This window comes from Corythoichthys intestinalis, chromosome 17, assembly GCF_030265065.1.
Source record: "Corythoichthys intestinalis isolate RoL2023-P3 chromosome 17, ASM3026506v1, whole genome shotgun sequence".
NCBI lineage: Eukaryota > Metazoa > Chordata > Actinopteri > Syngnathiformes > Syngnathidae > Corythoichthys > Corythoichthys intestinalis.
This window is the reverse complement of record NC_080411.1, coordinates 28,356,845-28,377,097: the sequence shown is the minus strand read 5'-3', so window position 1 is coordinate 28,377,097 and position 20,253 is coordinate 28,356,845. Positions and strand designations below refer to the sequence as shown.

Below are 20,253 nucleotides of genomic sequence, written 5' to 3'. Positions count from 1 at the left end.
GTATGAAGTCTATTACTGTTCTGTATTTTTTTTTTTTTTTTTTTGTCGAAAAAATGTTAATTGAATCATAAAGATATTTCAAGCATGAAATCGTTCTTGTGTGGCCCTAAATATCATACTAATTAATATACAAGTGATAATTCTTCACCAAAATGGCATAAAAACACATTGGTTCCAATATGGGTCATTTTTGAGCCACTCATGGAAGAGTGTAGGGTCCAGTAACTTGTGCATGTAAGGTTTAATGATTAATTTTCTGTATCCTTATTATGTGGTACCCAACTGGTGCAATTGTCATTCAATAACACAACTGCGTGGAGGGTTTTTCTCCCCTATTGATCGAGTTTTATCATTCTAAACCACCAGCTTGCCCTTCATTGTGCCTGTGGGCTAACACTTTCATGGCCGCCCTAATGAGGCATCAAATGATTGTACGGACTGCGTGTGGTATCTTCTAATTAAGGCTATTCATGTAAAAGAAGTAAGCTGTATTTTGCAGAACTCGTGCTGCAACGATTAAAAGAATAACCTGAGTAATTCAATAAGAAACAGGATTTGAATGAAATTTTGCTGTTTCGGGGATTCATTTAATTAGAGTGGCATTGTAATGGTTTGTTTTGAAAGGGTTTTCATTTAGCTTCATTGCTTTAGGTCAGACATGTCCAAAGTCCGGCCCGGGGGCCAAATGCGGCCCCTGGTCAAATTTCATCCGGCCCCCAGCCTCTGTCATAAAATCAATAACGTCTGGCCCGCACAGACTTTAATAAATTGGTCAGCAGTACTACTACTAGCATATGAAGTAGCTTACACACAAATGCTGCTCCTCATTTATCCACTAGAAGGCAGGAGCACTCTAAGCAACATTACCCCGTGTGACCCTTTACTCCCAATTTTCTAAAATGGCGACAATCAACACAAAAAAGAAAGTTAACTGTGACAGCCGACGCTTCAAGGATAGGTGGAAATTGGACTATTTCTTCACTAAAATACACAACAACTGTGTCTGCCTCATTTGCAAAGAGACGGTAGCTGTTTTTAAAGAATGTGAGGCAATATTACCAAACAAGACAGGCTGACATGTACGACAAGATTACAGGGAAGACACGCAGCGAGAAAGCAACTTGAAGCTAGTTTAATTTCAGAGCAGCAGTATTTCGCAAGAGCCCGAGAATCGAGTGAGAACACCACAAAGGCTAGTTGCGAGTTTGTTGAAATGTAATAATTAAAAAAAAAGAAACACAGAATGGCTTGCTAAAATTTGCTTAAATATATTGTTCTACGTAAAGGACGTCAGCCAAGGTTGGCCCCCCACATTTTAACCACACCAAATCTGGCCCCCATTGCAAAAAGTTTGGACACCCCTGCTTTAGGTGGATGCACTGACCTCTAATGGCAACAGTGAATATTACATAACTTGTCTAACATGAATCCAACCGCTCTCGTTAGGCCAGTACTTCTCAAATAGTGGGGCGGGCCCCCCCAGGGGGGCGCAGAGTGATGTTGGGGGTGGTGCATGAGACCTTGGGAAACATACTTTTTGCCGTACTAAAATAAAGTGTAATTGCACATCCACTCAGTGGGTGGCAGTGCCACCCTCATTTTCAGCGTGTGCGCAATATTTTTGAACCAAACAAGAGCACACAGCACTGGACATATGAAATGGTAAGACAAGGAAATATGACGAAGCGTATGTAGCATTTGGCTTTTGGCCATGACTTTTAGTACAGTGGGGGACATGGAAAGACCAGTCTGTTTACTTTGTCAGAAAATGTTCGAAGCAGACAGCAGAAATTATTTTTTTCAGCGAAAATGTGCCGAATATTGCTAGCAATCCTCCCGCTTTGTCAGTGTGACATCAGTAAACCAGCTAGCACTTTTAGCATTTTTATAGATGATATACCACGTTGCTCATTGCAAAATAACCCCACACAAAGGAAAGGAGCTGATACTGCCTGCAGCAAAAATAAAAACTGTTCCTCTGTCCAATGAAACTGTTGTTTTTGTTTTATTAATTTTTATTTTTCCGGTCTAATTGTTTGGCATATTGTCCTCGTGAGTTAATATGCGAATCAATTTGAATTTATTATTATTTATTGATTTTATTTTTTTAGTATCAAACGGTCAAAAAATGAATCTTGAGTGTATTTTTACAGGTTTTTTTTTTTTTTTAATTATTGTATTTATACACGTTATTGTAAATTGATCTATATTCGTTTTTCTTTAATATTAAAAAGAACACACTGTTATGCAGAGGTGTACTTATAATAATAAGAATGTTATATACAAATGAACTACAGTATATTTCTAGTGGCGGCAGAGAGTTGGGGGGGCGCGAAACGTTTACGTCTTCCTGGGGGGGGCATAACAGAAAATAATTGAGAAGCACTGCGTTAGGCCAACATAAAGGTTGTAAATTTTTGTTTGAGCTACTATGTTTGTTTATGCATTCGTAATTTACTTACCTAATATTTCAATTTTTTGTGTGCGTGAATGTGTTTGACGATATCTTAAGAGCTTTGAGAAAAAACTAGGGCTGTCAAACGATTAAAATTTTTAATCGAGTTAATCACAGTTTAAAAATTATTTAATCGTAATTAATCGCATTCAAACCATCTATAAAATATGCCATATTTTTCTGTAAATTATTGTTGGAATGAAAAGATTAGACACAAGACAGATATATACATTCAACATACTGTACATAAGTACTGTATTTGTTTATTATAACAGTAAATCAACAAGATGGCTTTAACATTATTAACATTCTGTTAAAGCAATCCATGGATAGAAAGACTTGTAGTTCTTAAAAGGTAAATGTTAATACAAGTTAATAGAAATTTTATATTAAAACCCCTCTTAATGTATTCGTTTTAATAAAACTTGTAATATTTTCAATCAAAAGATAAACTACTTGCTCACCATTGTTGATGTCAATAATTACTAAATGCTCATGGTGCTGAAACCCGTAAAATCAGTCGCACCCAAGCGCCAGCAGAGGGCGACAAAACACCAAAAAACACAAGTAACAAGCGGACATGACACTGTGCTGTCATTTTAATCTGTTTGAGCAGGGCATGTGCGTTAAATGAGTCATATATTTTAACGTGATTAATTTAAAAAATTAATTACAGGCCGTTAACGCGATAATTTTGATAGCCCTAGAAAAAAACATTAGCATTTTATAGAATTCAAGCTCGCTGACTTTTGCTATGGGAATTAGCCAATTTTTGTACTCTGAACCTCATTTATTAATTTATTCAATTCAAGTTTGAGACTTAGTTCAGGTATTTTAATTTAGTTTTAAATGCATTTATTGCTCTTGTGAAATGAAAGTGCAACGCTGCAGTTTGAAGAAACACTCTGAAATGTTTTATTTTGTATTTGCATTTAAGACTCCGTTGAAGTCTTAGCAAGCCAAAATAAATACTACTACAAACTCAAACACTTCTTTCTTTTGATTTACATCTCCTAAAATTTATTCTGCAAGACATTCAATGTTTGTTATCCGATTACGCGGGTATTCGAACTAACTAATCATTGATCGATTACTTAAATAATCGATAGCGGCAGCCCTAGCTTGAACTCGATAGTGAACCAGTTTTGTTTGTGAAATGCTGTTCCAGTCTTTCCAAAACACCCTACAACATTTTTGGTACAGGTTATCAACATAAAAAGCTATAATAAGTCATGCCATTGTTTTGCAGCGCTATTAGCTGACAGGTCGACGCGGCGAACGTGGGCCATAGTTGTGGTGATGCTCGGCGTGGTGCTCTTTGACTTCGCCGCCGACTTCATTGATGGGCCCATCAAAGCCTACCTATTTGACGTGTGCTCCTACCAGGACAAAGAGAGGGGACTCCACTACCATGCTCTGCTCACAGGTAAGACGTACTCACTTCGAGTCATTTCATCAAGGGCGTAGGTTTGATCTTAACATTGGTAGGGACAATATAACAGCGTAAACTGCATGTACACTTTTTGTTTGGGATGGGACATTAATAAGACCAAACAGATTGGGTGAACAGGGGTCAGGGTTACATTTCTCACCAATATGAGCCTAATTAATTGATAGGCTAAATGATCAATGCAAAACATCTACACTGACTTATACTAACTTTCATGTGAAATGGTTCAGGTGATACACCTTTCAATTCAAACCTTTGTTTTCAAAGACTACTGAAGAAACATTTGAAAACTTCCAGAATAAATGTCTAGATTTTATTAGCAAATTTAAATTGCAATATTTGAACAATAAATACAAACTTGTTAATACAGAAACTTCGCGCCCCAGTCCATGGCAGATTTTTTTTTTTTTTCCAATTAAAAATAAATTAATTAATTAATGGCGGAAAACACAGACAAGACTGAAAAAGCCGTTTCTACTCTTGCACTCCTCTTTAAAAGAAACTGCTGGATTTTAAGCCAACACAACCGTTGTGTTTGATAGAACAATATGTCTATATGCTGCCATAGCAGATTCATGGCGCATTAAGCCCCCTAACTATTTTTAATTTGACCGTTTTACCTTGAAAACCCCCGTTTAGAGACGTCGCGCAACGGCTTTTGTTTCAACCCAGCCATAAAACGAAGGTAATTAATTGTATTTATTTATTTATCATTCAAAATGTCTGTCGTTTTTAGCTTAGAATCTTTAATTGATGTCTAATATTTCGTAAAAAAAAAAAAAAAAAGACTTTAAAAAATTATTCACTCGCATATTTTAAATTTTTAAACAAATTACGTCACAATGAAAAAAAAAGATTTCTGTAAAGAAGTCACGGATATTTACCTCATAACTATCGCTTAATTGTATTTTTTTTGTCTCTGTCGCATTGTTTCCGATATGTTAGATGATAAATAATCGATCCAAACAAAGAAAAATTGGAAAAACAAACATTTAAAAAGGTAAATATATGAAAAAGAAAATCTCGACCACTCCTTGATGTCTGCGATTTCTGCATCGCGACCCTTGTTATATTACCATGTTTCACCCATAAAATCCCCCAAAAATCCAGCTGTGGCCATTCACAGCTATGTCTTGACACTCAGTGATACCCGCTACATGGAGTTTTTGGATCGAAACAAGGTAAGTACACGATAATATCTTGTTAAAGTAATGGCGTCTGTAACTCTGCTCTTGTGTGCTCTCACCTCCAGATAGGGTTTTGCTGTTTAAATTTTTAAAAACTTTTTTTTAAAAAAATGCTCTCCTGTTCAAAATTTTTCTTCCACACCAAAAATTTAGATTTTAAGCTTTCCAATGATGTATCACACGTGCATATCGGACAATTTTGAAAGTTGGCTAAATTGGGGGTCTCAGAGTGGAACTTAAGTCACCTGAGTGTTTTCCGCCAAATACAGATGAGCTGTCCCGATCCGATCATGTAGTCTCACTCTCCCTCCTGCTTTTCTTGGTCAGGCAGTGCACTGCAGTTGCTTAATAAAGTTAACGATGATTGACAGACGTCAAGGTTTAATTTTGCCTGAAATGCTTGGAGGCCGAAATTTCAAAGTGCCGCATGCGTCAATCATCATTTAGTTAAACAGTTGCCGTGGCAACTCATTGTGTGTAAGTGAGCAGCTTGAGAGGATTTGAGTGGACTAACTTAATGATGCATTTTAATAAAGACAAGCATTTTTCTTCTTTATTCTTTTTTTTAAAGAAATTCGGTGGGACAGTAACATGTTCAAAACTTATCATGATTATTACATTTGAAGTGCTTAAAAGCATTTTATTAAAATATACATATACATACATTTTTCACTTACTTTATACTTTGGGGGGAAAAAAGTGAAAAACAATTATGTCTTCTATATATCTCTTTCCAATGCTAAATCTGAATAAATAATTTGAGCACCCACACACACACAAAAAGGGTGGTTATTCACAAGAGTAATACATTGCTTTAAATAGTTGTCTTTTTCATCTTCTTCTCCCTTATTTTCATGTCTAAAGTGCATCAGTGCATTGAGCAATTATGGAAAAAATTTAAATCGGGATTAAAAATAAACTTTTTAAGATCAATTATGATTAATGTATGATTATCAGAAAAATAATGTCTGCATAGGCAGCAAATAAAAATATTTTTAAATAAATAATCTAGAAAATAAATAAATAAATACATAATTAATTAATGCACTAACAGGTATTTGGTTTCAAAAGTGTAAAATCACAACAGGCTCTGGCCTCCTTGTAACCCAGGTAGTTTACAAGAAGAAAAGCAGCAGCATGTGTTTTTTTGACTGTCAACACTTTCCTATGAAACACGGACATTCTTAGCAGCTTCTCGCTCACGTTTTTCTGGTCCTATAGTTTCCAGCATGGTTCACTCCATTTGTCACAGTTTAATTAACATTAACCGTAGAAAACACATACAGGAGGACACATCTCTTTAACAGCTTCCTACTCAAGCGATGCAGGGTAGCAAGTTCACACAGTTTACTGTTATGCTAACTCTGATGCAGGTTGGACTTTCAGTAGCAAAATTAGCTGTGTGTTCCCCACCTCATCAACACTGACGTCTTTTTACATTACTTACAGTGGTTGCTGCAGCATCTGCTGGCCAAAAGAAACTTTGAATATCCTTCCTGACAGTTTGAGACAATCAGTATGATAAGGAAACATGGAGGCAGGAAGTAAAGCTGAAACAAGGGGAATAATTACTACTTAAATAAAAGCAGACAAACCTACTGTACATGAAAAGACAGTAAAAATGAAAATCTAAGAAGAGCAATGAAACTTGACCCGAGGGCTTTTTCTGACTAGGACATGTCTGGAACAACTCACTAGGGAGGTGTCCAAGGGGCATCTAAGAAGATGCCCGAACCACCTCATTTGGCTCCTCCGGAATGATCGGGTGGAAAATTTGACAGAACACCTGGCACACGAAGTGGGGAATAAGCCGTGTATAGTGCTCTCCCGGCGAGGGGATGTGAGATTTTTTAGCAGTTTTTATTTTAGCATTAGCATTTTAGCTCTAAAAGAGGAAAAGGCATAGTTTCTGTCAGTTTTCTGCCACGAAAGTGACCCAACGCAGCCACAGAGCATTGGCTAATTCAACCTGGGGCAGTCATCTGTTACGTCACGGCGAAGCAATGGGAGAAATTCAATAATGTGCTGTGTCTTGGCATCACTGTGGAACGGGAGAGTAGACGAGGTCACGGTGGCGTGGCGAGTATAAAATACGCGTGTGCGCGTTCGTAACTGAAAAGGATTAGTCATTTAATTAAAAAGAGCTGTCTTTAATCTCCCTTGGAGCCAAATTATAGCTCTGCGTTTCCCTTGTTTGTTCCCTCGTCAAAAAAATAAATTAAAAAATGCCGTATTCAACATGCAGTGCAGACAACACATTCAGTACGTCATCTTCCCAAGACCACGTCTAACGTACTGAGTGGCAGTTTAGAGAAGATGACGTGACTGTGGTCACGGCTTTCTTGGTTCGGGTTTTTATAACCAGCATGAAATAGCTCCAATTTAGTGTACGTAGGGTTCTGAATTATGGGTAGCTTTCAGGGTTGTAACGATATATCGATTGGTTAAGCAATCAACAAATCGATTTAAATGCAAAACAGCAATCAACTTCGTCCTCCTTTAGATATCCTGTGTTGTGAAAAATAATGGTTTTTATCTAAATGAATGAATTGTTTCTGCAACAAAATTGTCAAAAACATCGAAATGTTTTCCATTGCTTCAGATGAAATGCAAAATATTGCATTGAAGTCCCCCAGGAGAACCAGGACTCATGAAGGCACATTTGAATTGTTGCACCCTACATTTACTGTACGTAACACCTTTATTATGCAAATTATAATCCAGGTCAGGATTGTATGTGCTTTTAAATCTGACATAGGCTATACTTTTCAGAAAGTGACTGTGGTTCGAACGGTCCAGTGACCCAAAATCGTAATTCATTTGACAATGACATTAATTTTGTATTTCGCAGCAGTTTTGTGATATAGGATTTACAGTATATTTATACCATATTGGCCCGAATATAAGGTGTTTTTTGCATTGGAATAACACTGAAAAAGAGGGGGTCGTCTTATATTCGCAGTCTAGACATTATACCCATTCACGACGCTAGATGGCATCAGATATCATTGAAGCGATGTTCTGTCATGACAGATCTCAGCTACTCTTTTTACTTCAACCGAATTACGAATGTGATTGCAGATATTAAGATTTGAATGAGGCAAATTAACATGATTTTTCTCTCAAATATGTTGTTATAATCATTTGTTTCGGATGTACTGTAATTATTTTCTGTATAAAAATTAATTTGGTGTTCACAAAGTCTTTTTTCAAACTTGAGTCTTGAAAAAGAGGGGGTCGTCTCATAATCAGGGCCGTCTTATATTCGGGCCAATACAGTATTTCATTTATACTTTGATGTACATACAGTGAGGAGCAGAGGAATTTGCACCCCTTGTGATTTTGCAAGTCTACCCACTTAGAAAATAGGTAGAGATGCATAGATGCATTTCACCTTATAGAAACATAATCACACAAAAAATCCAGAAATCACACCGTGCGATTTTTCAATAATTAGTTTGTAATTTACTAGGGTTCATAAGTATTTGTACCCCTGAGAAAATCAGTGCAAATATTTTGTGAAGAAGCCACTGTTTTCAATTAGTAGAGGGGTCAGACGCTTTCTGCAGTTTTTCACCAGGTTTTCACATTTGGAAACAGGGATTTTTGGCCCATTCCTTCACACAAATCTTCTCTAGATTGGTCAGGTTTCGGGGTTGTCATTGAGAAACACAAAGTTTTAGCGCCGTCCAAAGATTTTCTATTGGTTTAAGATCTGGAGATTGGCTAGGCCACTCCAGAACCTTGATATGCTTTTTCCGCAGCCACTCCTTGCTCAGCTTGGCTGTGTGCTTCGGGTCATTGTCATGTTGGAAGATCCAGCCACAACTCATCTTCAAATCTCTGACTGAGGGAAGGAGGTTGTGGCTCAAAATCTGACAATACATTTAACTATTCATCCTCTGCTTTATACAGTACAGTCGTCCTGTCTCCTTTGCAGAAAAGCACCCCCAGAGCATGAGGTTTCCACCCCCATACTTCACAGTGGGGATGGTGTTCTTGGGATTGAACTCATCCTTCTTTTTCCTCCACACATGATGAGTAAAGTTTGCACCCAAAAGTTCTACTTTGGTCTCACCTGGCAATATGACTTTCTCCCATGACCCCTCAGCATAATTCAGATGTTCCCCTGGCAAACTTCAAACGGGCCTTCACATGTACTGGCTTCAACCTTCTGAGCAATGTACGATTTTAAACCATTCCACCGTAGTGTACATTTCTGTGTCCCCACATGATTATAGTCCCTTAGTCTCCCTGAGTAAATGCATTCATCAAATCAATGAATGGATGTGCCAGAATTTTCTCCAGTTAAATGTGGAAAAGACAGAGGTGATCATTTTTGGGCCAAAAAAGGAAATGTCAAAGATAAGCAGCCAACTTAGCACAATGTCACTTACAGCTACAAATCAAGTCAGAAACCTGGGCGTAATTATTGACTCAGACCTAAAATTTGATAGCCATCTAAAGTCCGTCACTAAATCCGCTTATTACCACCTAAAAAATATAACCAGAATTAAGGGGCTTATGACACAACAAGACATGGAAAAACTTATGCATGCATTCATTTTCAGCAGATTGGACTATTGCAACGGTATATTTACAGGTCTTGATAAAAAATCAGTCAGGAAGCTGCAGCTAGTACAGAATGCTGCAGCCAGAGTCCTCACAAATACAAGGAAGCTGGACCACATTACACCGGTTCTGAAATCGCAACAGTGGCTTCCAGTGAGTCAAAGGATAGACTATAAAATACTACTGCTCGTCTACAAAACACTTAATGGCCTTGGACCAAAATACATGCTTGACTTGTTAGATTCCTATGAGACATCCAGACCCCTAAGGTCGTCTGGAACCGGTCTTCTGCATGTTCCAAGAACAAGAACCAAGCAGGGTGAGGCAGCATTTAGTTATTATGCTCCTCACCTCTGGAACAAGTTACCCGAACCTCTGAAGTATGCTCAAACTGTTAGCTCTTTTAAATCAGGGCTAAAAACGCTTTTGTTTAGCACGCATATCCATAACTGTCTATATATTTCAATCTACCTGCTTTCTGTTCCTCTTGTGCTTATCTCCATTGCTGATTTCAATTATTATTAGGAGTAGTAGTTTTTGTTTTATTTTTTATTTTTGTTTTATTTGTATTTATTTATTTTTATTCTGTGATTAAGTGCGATCTTTTGTCTTGGTTTTTATGTTGTATTGATTTAAATGTGATTTTTATGATCTTCATGTGATGTAAAGCACTTTGAATTGCCTCGTGTTGAATTGTGCTATATCAATAAATTTGCCTTGCCTTGCCTTGCCTAGTGTTCTACCGACAGTAGCCTTTGAAACTGTGCATTCAGCTCTCTTCAGGTCAGTGACCAGCTCCTGCCGTGTAGTTCCAGGCTGAGCCATCACTTTTCTCATCATGAGTGATGCCCCACAAGAAGAGATTTTACATGGAGCCCCAGTCTGAAGTAGATTATCAGTCATTTTTAGCCTTTTCCATTTTCTACTCATGGGGTAATAGTGGAGTTTTTTTAAATGTAGACTGACAACTCTTTGAGTGTTTTTATCATTATTGTTGATTCTAAGGGGTATAAATACTTATGAACCCTAGTAATTTACAAATAAATTATTTTTAAAACCATACAATGTAATTTCTCGATTTTTCAGACCTTTACCTATTGTCAAAGTGGGTGAACTTGTAAAATCACAAGGGGTGCAAATACTTCTGCTCCTCACTGTATATATATACTGTATATATACTGTGTGTACATTTTTTTTTAATTTATACTTGGATGTACTCTTAGGTTTAGATCAGAGGTTTCAAACTCAAGTTTTTCAGAGGCCACTAATGATTGAGTCTGGGTGAGTGTGGTCCACATCAAGTATTTCACAGAAAAGGTTTCAAATTCTCAGTATTCATGGAAGACATTTAAGAACATGAAGAAGATTGGTCACTTACTCACTGTTCTAATCTCTCTGCTGTTTTACATGTTCCTCAGCAGTATACAGTAATATATATAGATTTAAATATATAGAAATATATTTGAATAATTGGTTTGAGTTTTGGGCCTCCGTTTTGTCATATTTTTCAGTTACGGCCAAGAATTTTCATTTCGGTGCAATCCCATTCAAGTTTTGAAATGGTCAATGGTGGCAATAGTTAAAATACTAATTTTGGTTTAATTTTCTTTCTACCTCACATCTACATTCGAACAGGGTTGTATAGACTTTTGCTATTCCCTGTATCTGAGGCACTTTATTGATTGATGCGACATCATAACAAAGTATTTAGGTAATGTACAGTCTACGGCTGGCGGGCCCCAATTCTGAGAAGCACTGCTAGAGAGGGCACGAGCCTGGAAACGTTTGATGGCGGTCTTGTAGCGAGGTGAACCAAGCTTCTGACAGAGGCCGGCGGTAATCCAGCAGTCATGTGTTGCAGTCATGCGTCTGGGCTGAGTGAGCCTCGGAGGCCTCGTGGGCACATGACTCTTTTCTGGCTTGGAATGCAGGGGTGAGATGGAAGCGGCAGGACTACTGTAGTCGGAGGAGGGGGGGATCAATTTGCCTGCGCCGGGGGTTCATTTTTAACAGCCTTTTGCAAAAAATGCACAATCATGAGGGCAAGACCATTACCGGGTATTTCGTTGTGCGGAGCTATATTGCTGTACTTTTCCTTACTTTTGTTTTCCCACCCTACCTTGATTAAAGTGCATATGGCATGTAAAAAATATCTTAAATAGCACTATTATTGGAATTAAAATCAAATTTTGAGAAGATTCAACGATATACAACAATTTGGCAAAGCGCCGATTACGAGAAATAACTCTTTAAATCTGCCGCTTTGCTCCTCCTGTCATTATAGCGCTCTGGCGCCTCCATCTTGGTGATGATGTCAGAGAATGAGCGATTACAGCGGATCTAGCATTGAGGCCAATGGAGGAGGAAGTGTTTTTTAGCAATTCTGGTTCAAGCGTGGATTTTTCAAACGATATTGTCGATCCAGGGAAAGTATGTAACATACCGCCATATATGTTTGAGTCGTATTTGGAGGAAGAAGAAGATTCAGAATGAGAAAAATGCGACAGAAACACGAGGCTGATGAATAGAGCAGACTGCATGAGCAACACAAAATGTCATCATTGTTTTTATTTCTCTATTCCAATACTTTTACAGGGTATTCATTGCATCTAAGTATTTTTCCCCGATTGCTATATAAAATGTATGGTCATGACAAATAACAGTTATGTGCTAAACGGAATATGAAATATTAAAAATACATTTATTCAGTACGACAGGGCTAAATTAATGCATAACGGTCAATACTGCCGACTTCTTAACCTCCCGAAGGGTATTTTATGCATCCGGAGTTTGTACGGCTCTTGTTATTTACCTGCCGGGGACTCGGAGACGGACGAAAGAGTGTAAACAAAACAGGGTGGTGAGAGCTAGGCTACGTGCTAACCCGAACAAAGCGGCTCGTCCAAGTCTCTTCTCGCCTTCCGAACACGAAAAATCACACAAAACTACCCCAACTCACTATCACACATGGCAGCAGAGGTGATTGCCTTCACCGATCGGCCAGCCCCCGGCGGAGAGCAAGTTTCAGCTCGTCGTTCCACTGCTGCGGCCCCAGCAGGCAGCACCCACCGGAGTGCTCGTTGCTGGGGACGCAGCTGGGAATGAATGCCGAGAATGGTGCATTCTCGGTGGACAAACCTGCCGACATTGGAGCGCGTGGCTGCCCGAGCCCAAGCCGAGTATAGTGCTCTTTAGGCGGTCACGCGAAGAGGGCCGAGGGGATTGGAAATCTCGACACAATCGAGAACCGGAGACTAGAGCGGAGGGCTCCCCGGGCCCAAGCCGAGTATATCGCTATCTAGGCAGGTACGCAAAGAAGGCAGAGGGGGTTGGAAGTCTCGACACAATCGAGAACCAGAGACGAGAGCGGGGGGCTGCCCAGGCCTAAACTGAGGATAGCGCTTTCTTGGCGGGCACGCGGAGTGGGCCCAAGGGGGGGTGGAAGTCTTGACACAATCGAGAATCGGAGACAAGAGCGCATGGCTTCCAGAGCACGGGCGCTCCGGCCATCATCGGTCGACAGGGAGCATTGTCACCCACAAAATGCAAGCCACCTCCTTATTAAAAGGTGTGCCATGATCCCAGTATTTGACATGATATAAAACACGTACAGTAGCTTACTCACTTGCTCATCTGTCCAATGGTCCCTCGATTGTCGGACTTGTTTTGCCCATTCAGAACAGGATCTTTTGGAAACCCCAAAAGGCTCACACCACAATCCCTGGTTTAGCGACAAAAGCCTGCAGCACATTGGGCTGGCGTGACGCAAAAAATAAACAAATCAGCTGAATCCGCAGTCCTTCTGCATGCAATAGCATGGCTGTATAGTGGAGATGGTCTAATTCTCTGACGTCACATCCTCTTTCCTCCTCAACCCTAGACTCTGGCTGGAAGCCACTCATTTTCATGGCGCGTGATTCAAAAAGTTGAATAAATATATCGATCACTTTCACACACATCCAAGTGGTCCATTTCATTCAGGAGCATAAAATACCATGTGTGATAATAAATAAACATGTTTTCTGGTGTCATATGCTCTTTAAGGTATTAATGATGAACAGCTGGTGGCAAGAGTAATCATGTTTAAATTGACATGTACTGTACAAGGCTTGAAATCATGTCTGATGAAGACTTTTCGTACTAATTTTTGATAATTTACTGTATTTCAGATGTGCAAGATGGGGTTCATCACTCATGAATTAAAATGAGCCAACAATTAATAATGACATCATGTCCAGACATAGGAAGTTTTGGAATCTGTGAAGTTGTTCAGTTTGAATCAAATCAAAACATACTGCAATTATCATGAAATACCTGTCAAGAGAAGAGATCACATTTATTATTAAAATGCAAATTGCCCATGTTTAATCCAGTCTATTTCCATTGTTCAGGTGGAGATTGTTGGGAATAACTGGCAAACTATGGTACATGTTGTCTCTTCCAGGTCTCGGCGGAGCGTTTGGCTACCTCGTGGGTGCAATGGATTGGGGTCACTCCATCCTGGGCCAGCTACTGGGCTCAGAGTACCAAGTCATCTACTTCTTCTCAGCGCTCACCTGGAGCATCTTCCTTACCGTGCACCTCTTCAGTATTCCGGAAATGCCCTTGGCGAAGGCGGCGGCCCATGGACCCTCAGCACTGAGCGCACTGAGGCAGCTGGGTTCCCCGCAAAACGGCTATGGAGCGTTGGGTAAAGAAGATGAGGACCCCCGGTTGCTCTCAATACCGGATGTCAGACAAAGGTCTTTCTCTGCTCTCGGGGAGGCCAATGCTGTCACATCTAGTGCCAAACAGCCCAACAAGGTGGTACAGTGTTCTCATGTAACATCCCAATTTTTTTAAGCAACCTAGAGTGCATACATTATGCCAATGCATGATTGAGCTGTTTATTTATGTCTACCCCACAAACTGCCCTATTTTGTTTGAAAAATAAGTCAGGTTTGCCTTTCCATCAGATGACTTGTGTGTGTGCACATATGTGTCCGTATAGGCCAGTGAGAGGATGACATTGAAGTCGTTGCTGAAAGCTATCATCAGCATGCCCAGCCACTACCGCTCCCTATGTATCAGTCACTTGCTGGGATGGGCGGCATTTCTCTGCAACATGCTCTTCTTCACTGACTTCATGGGACAGGTGAGGAATGTATTTTGTAAAACCGCTGTTCTCACAAATGGATGCATTCATAAACTATGTCATGCTTTGTGGGGGGGGGGGGGGTGTCACTCTGGATAGCTGCAATTAGCAACTTGAACCAACAAGGGTGGCTCAGTTGATACAAATCACTTTTGTAATCAGAGAAGGGTCATCTGACCATAATCAGCATATCTTTTGTGAGCACTTAGGTCTTCATTAGTCATTCCCATTCACACTCGCAAAACCACAGGGTTGAATTGCTCCGATTAGCATCTTGAGTGTTTGCAGGGCAGGGCTGCTTTGGCTTTGTTGGACAGTGGACCGCTCAGTCAGGCAATTGGGCGGACAACCTTTTTACATATTCCAAAAGCTGCAGTTTGCCTACATTGCTGGCCAAAAGTATTGACAGCCCTGCAACTCTGTCAGATAATGCTCAATTTCTCCCACAAAATGATTGTAATTAAAAATGCTTTGGTAATAATATCTTCATTTATTTTGCTTGCAATGAAAAAATAGGGCAGCAGGATCTTATTGCGCAACATTTAAAAGCAGAACGTACATACGTATCTTTTACAGTATTGTATAGTATTATACAGTATATGTATAGTATTTTTGCCTCTCGTAACCTGTAATGTCTCTCTTAACAAGAGACAATATTTTCTAGTTTAAACATGTCGTGACCTGAAAATAATGGTTGTAGAGACGTTCGTAAGTAGAGTTACCACTGTATCTATTAAAGGGATCTTAAAAGATAAATGATACTATGAGTTAAAATAATTTGATATTAAAACTCATCTTGATGTTTTTGTTTTTATAGAAGTTGTAAAATTGGTTTACCTAGTAGATCGCCACTGTTGTTGACGTCGCAGAGCGGTGACATCACTGGGTTACTCTGCCGGCCTTTCAGAGTGTGACTCGAGTGACATAATAAACATGTCATCTGTTCAGCCCTTCAATTTAAACCCGAGAGGAACATTAATGAGCTTGACAGCAATGTCGATATTTCACAAAACGAGCAGCAAAAGCAAAATGAACAGGAAAGACGGGATGAGAAGAAACTAAAGTAGGACAAAACCTGTGTTTTGCCAAAATCTGCCACACCGGTGAAACATCCTACAAGAGGCAAATTCGACACAAAGTACTATCGTGCGCTTTCAGCTTGTTTTGTTTGGATGCATACAGACAGAACATAGAGTACTAAAGATGCCTTAAGAAAATACTCAAATGTAGTAATATCAAATAAGGGTGGGTTAAATACACTACGTGACTAATGTGATCAACAGATCAACAATCTACTGTAAAGCTACCACAAGAAAACACAAGGCTTAAAATATGAGAGGGAAACACATGCAAACACATATAGTACGTACTCACCGCTTTTTATCAATGCGCGCATGTTCTGGACGTCTCGCCGCGTAGGAAGGAATTGCAGAACACCGGTATATCGTCAAGTGACAGCGACAAACTACGTCATCGCACCGAGCGTCTATTGCGCGCATGAAACATGGCGCCCTCCGTAGGTCAAAACTTGTACTAAATATTATGGATTTTTAAATCAATAGCAATATTTTATGTGTTTCTAATAACATATTTTAGTAATGGAGAACAATTGTGGCTTATTACAGTGTTTTTCAACCTTTTTTGACTCACAGAAAGTTTTTACATTGGAAAAGATCTCGCGGCACACCACAAACCAAAAATGTTCCAAAATTATTTTCTGTAGAGTATATTTAATTTTAAAATAATTTCTCAGTATGTATACTTACTCAGTGTGAAACTTAAGCCTGTTTAGATGAACACAAAGTCGATGTCCTTATTCTTCAGCAGCTCTCAGTCTTTCTCTGTTTTTATTTATTTATTTATTTTTATAGCAGTTAGGCTTGAAAAAGCTCAGAATGATCAGACAGGGGGACTTGAACAATGTCTTTAACCACATCAGGGCCGAGCATCTCGCAGACAATGGCTTTGCAGGCAGGTAGTATTACTTAATGTCTCTGTCACGATGTGGGACTTTTTGGTTTTAGCAATAAAGTAACTGGCTTTGAGGGCTTTCTCATTTACCTTCGTAGTTTTTATCAAAAAAGTTGTTTGTTTCTCTGTGTTTTCACGAAGGCGAACAAAATAGTCCATCGACTTGTTTTGAAGCGACGAGTGTTTCGTTTGGAGATGACGTTAAAACTTGCTTGACACCATTGCGCTGTTGTTGGATAGCTAATCGTGTCGCGTTCAAGAACTGCTCGGATTTTTACCCATTAGCCACCTTGCTGTTCTCAACAATGTGTTGGAATAAAACACAGGAGGAGGATTGACGGTCGTCACATATGGATAAAATAGAAAGGCCACTTTCAAGTATATCGACACTTGACAAATCTAACCAAATGATGTGCAGTAGACGTGCTGGGGTCCACACTGTCACGGACAGCTAGGTCGTTGATGGCTAGAAATCCTACCAGTTTTTGAACGCGACGGAGCAATACTTCGCTCATCTGCACACGACCAAAAACTTTCTACCTACTCCTTCCTTCCTTCCTACTGTAACTCCGCCCGACGACGTAAAAAAAAATATATATATTGTAATGGCCCCGAATGGGGAAATAGAAAGGAGAGGAGTCGGTGATTACTTTCCCACTTTATTGTGGCAACAATAGAAAATAATAAACAAAATAACAGCGGCATCAGCAACTCTCCAACATCAGACCGCTCACTTCGCTCACAGTTTTTCTGGCTTATAAGAGCCTACAAGTCTTTAAGTCCAAGGTTCCCATTAGACATCAATTTTCAAGTGTAATTTCCAAGTACCCTTTGAAGACAAAAAAAGTCTCATCAGACTTTATGCTCTTACTCCCTATGAAGATACCTCTGTTGCAATCATACATGACTACTAGCTGGTGAGCCGTGAAATGGAGCATTTGTATTCATTGATATTAGGGTGTTGAGGTGTATGCTTACTCACCACAGAAAGGACATGGGACATCAGAGAGTTGCATTTTATCCCTACCTTGGCTTGGAGCTCTCTGTTCATTCAAAAATAAGCCTTTATAAAAGGAGATAATGAGATGAAATCGCAGCAGGCGGGCATCTGACATGCTGCTATCAAACGATGCTTTGATTAAAAATGTTTTCACATTTTTGTTTCTTCTTTGCAGATTGTCTACAAGGGGGACCCGTATGCAGAGCACAACTCCACTGCCTATGCTACATATGAGCGTGGTGTGGAAATCGGCTGCTGGGGCTTGTGTATCAATGCAGTGTCATCGGCTCTTTTCTCCTGTAAGTGCAGTTGATGTGTGTTTCAAGGCAATAAATATGTGAGATTTGACAGATTTTGTAAAGAGAGCGTGTGCCGTATGGGGATGGAGAAGGATACATTTTTAAGCCCACGCTTCCCACTTATCTTAGTAAGTATGCTTGAAGAGGTGCTTCCATGCAAATGAACTACTCCAGAGGCCACACTGCACGTCCATGGACTCTAAAAGAGCACTATCTAAAGGCTTACGATGTAGAAGTTTTGAGAGAGGCTTATTATTATTAGGGCCGTCAAATTTATCGCGTTAACAGGCGGTAATTAATTTTTTTTAAGTAAACACGTTAAAATATTTGACGCAATTAATGCATGGACGGAATGACCCGTTAATGCGTTGCCTCAAACAGTTTACAATGACGCCGTTTTAACACACTGAGACCGAAAAGGCAGACAAATGCGAGTAGACACAGGTTCATTGGACCGCGCCTTTTATTGGCTTAATCAGCCACTACTAACAGTCATGGTTGCCCAACTTCCCATCATGCATTTGGGCGGAGCAAGAGACGATCGTTTTCTTAACACGCCTATGTGAACACTTCTTCTTCTTCTTCTTCCGTTGATTTCCGGCAGACTCGATGCCTATTGGCACATTGCTGCCTTACCCAATGTGGCCAGATCACGTAATGACCTCTATGTCCACGCAGAACATACCGTATACCTTTTGCAGCCACCACTGACAGTCATGGTTGACCAACTTTCCATCATGCATTTGGGCGGAGCAGGAGACTTTCTTAACACGCCTCAGTGAACACAATGCAGAACATACTGCATACCATTTGCAGCCACCACTGACAGTCATGGTTGCCCAACTTCCCATCATGCATTTCGGCGGAACAGTTAAGTTGCTACAGTATCATTTAGTGAAAGCACAACAAAAATAATATTCCTATCCCTAAAAAAACTGTTCACAAAAAGAAAAGCGCTCAATGCAAAGAGAACTGGCATTCCCACTCAAATAGCTATGCAAAATACACATACATTTTAATAATCTTAATGCCATCTTGTGGATTTATTGTTATAATAAACAAATACAGTACTTATGTACAGTATGTTGAATCTTTATGTCCGTCTTGTGTATTATCTTTCCATTCCAACAATCATTTCCAGAAAAATATGGCATATTTTAGAAATGTTTTGAATTGCGATTAATTACGATTAATTAATTTTTAAGCTGTGATTAACTCGATTAAAATTTTTAATTGTTTGACAGTCCTAATTATTATTATTATTAACTCTCACATGTTTGGTACCTAATTTTTTTGACAATTATGAGAATAGGTACCGAACACTGTTAGTTCACCTTCTTTTGGCCATTAGGATTCAATCTGAGATCCACTCAGATAATGACTTGACTGGCAGCACAGGTTGAATCCTTGGCAGGATTGACAACATCCTCTCGAGTGTTCAATTTGGTTGCGTTTGCGTTACTCTCAAAGGAATTTATCTGCAACATCTTATATCAATTCTACGAATATTGTGTGTTATTTTGTGCAGATGTGCAGCGCTTCCTGCTGCCCTACCTGGGGCTGAAGGGTTTGTACTTCATGGGTTACTTTGTGTTCGGCCTGGGCACCAGCCTCATCGGCCTCTTTCCCAACGTCATCACTACACTCGTCCTGTGCAGTGTCTTTGGCGTCATGTCCAGCACCCTCTACACTATCCCCTTCAATCTCATCGCAGAGTACCAGCGTGAGGAGGAGGTAAGTCTTACAGTGTATAATACAGTGGGGCAAATAAGTATTTAGTCAATCACCAATTGTGCAAGTTCTCCTACTTGAAAAGATTAGAGAGGCCTGTAATTGCCAACATGGGTAAACCTCAACCATGAGAGACAGAATGTGGGAAAAAAACAGAAAATCACATTGTTTGATTTTTAAAGAATTTATTTCCAATTTAGAGTGGAAAATAAGTATTTGTTCACCTACAAACAAGCAAGATTTCTGGCTGTCAAAGAGGTCTAACTTCTTCTAATGAGGTCTAACGAGGCTCCACTCGTTACCTGTATTAATGGCAAACTCATTATCGGTATAAAAGACACCTGTCCACAATCTCAGTCAGTCACACTCCAAACTCCACAATGGCCAAGACCAAAGAGGTGTTGCAGGAAACCAGAGACAAAATTGTAGACCTGCACCAGGCTGGAAAGTCTGA

General features: G+C 39.6%; 1 protein-coding gene across 1 annotated transcript in view; it reads left to right on the top strand.

The window, feature by feature from the left end:
* The window catches only part of slc45a2 (solute carrier family 45 member 2), a 46,977-nt gene that overhangs the window by 8,616 nt on the left and 18,108 nt on the right, over positions 1-20,253 (top strand). Inside the window, exons 2-6 of the mRNA XM_057818134.1 lie at positions 3,705-3,881; positions 14,109-14,467; positions 14,655-14,798; positions 17,945-18,068; positions 19,597-19,802. Coding sequence (XP_057674117.1) covers positions 3,705-3,881; positions 14,109-14,467; positions 14,655-14,798; positions 17,945-18,068; positions 19,597-19,802 — 1,010 coding nt within the window. The remainder of the gene's footprint in view (positions 1-3,704; positions 3,882-14,108; positions 14,468-14,654; positions 14,799-17,944; positions 18,069-19,596; positions 19,803-20,253) is intronic.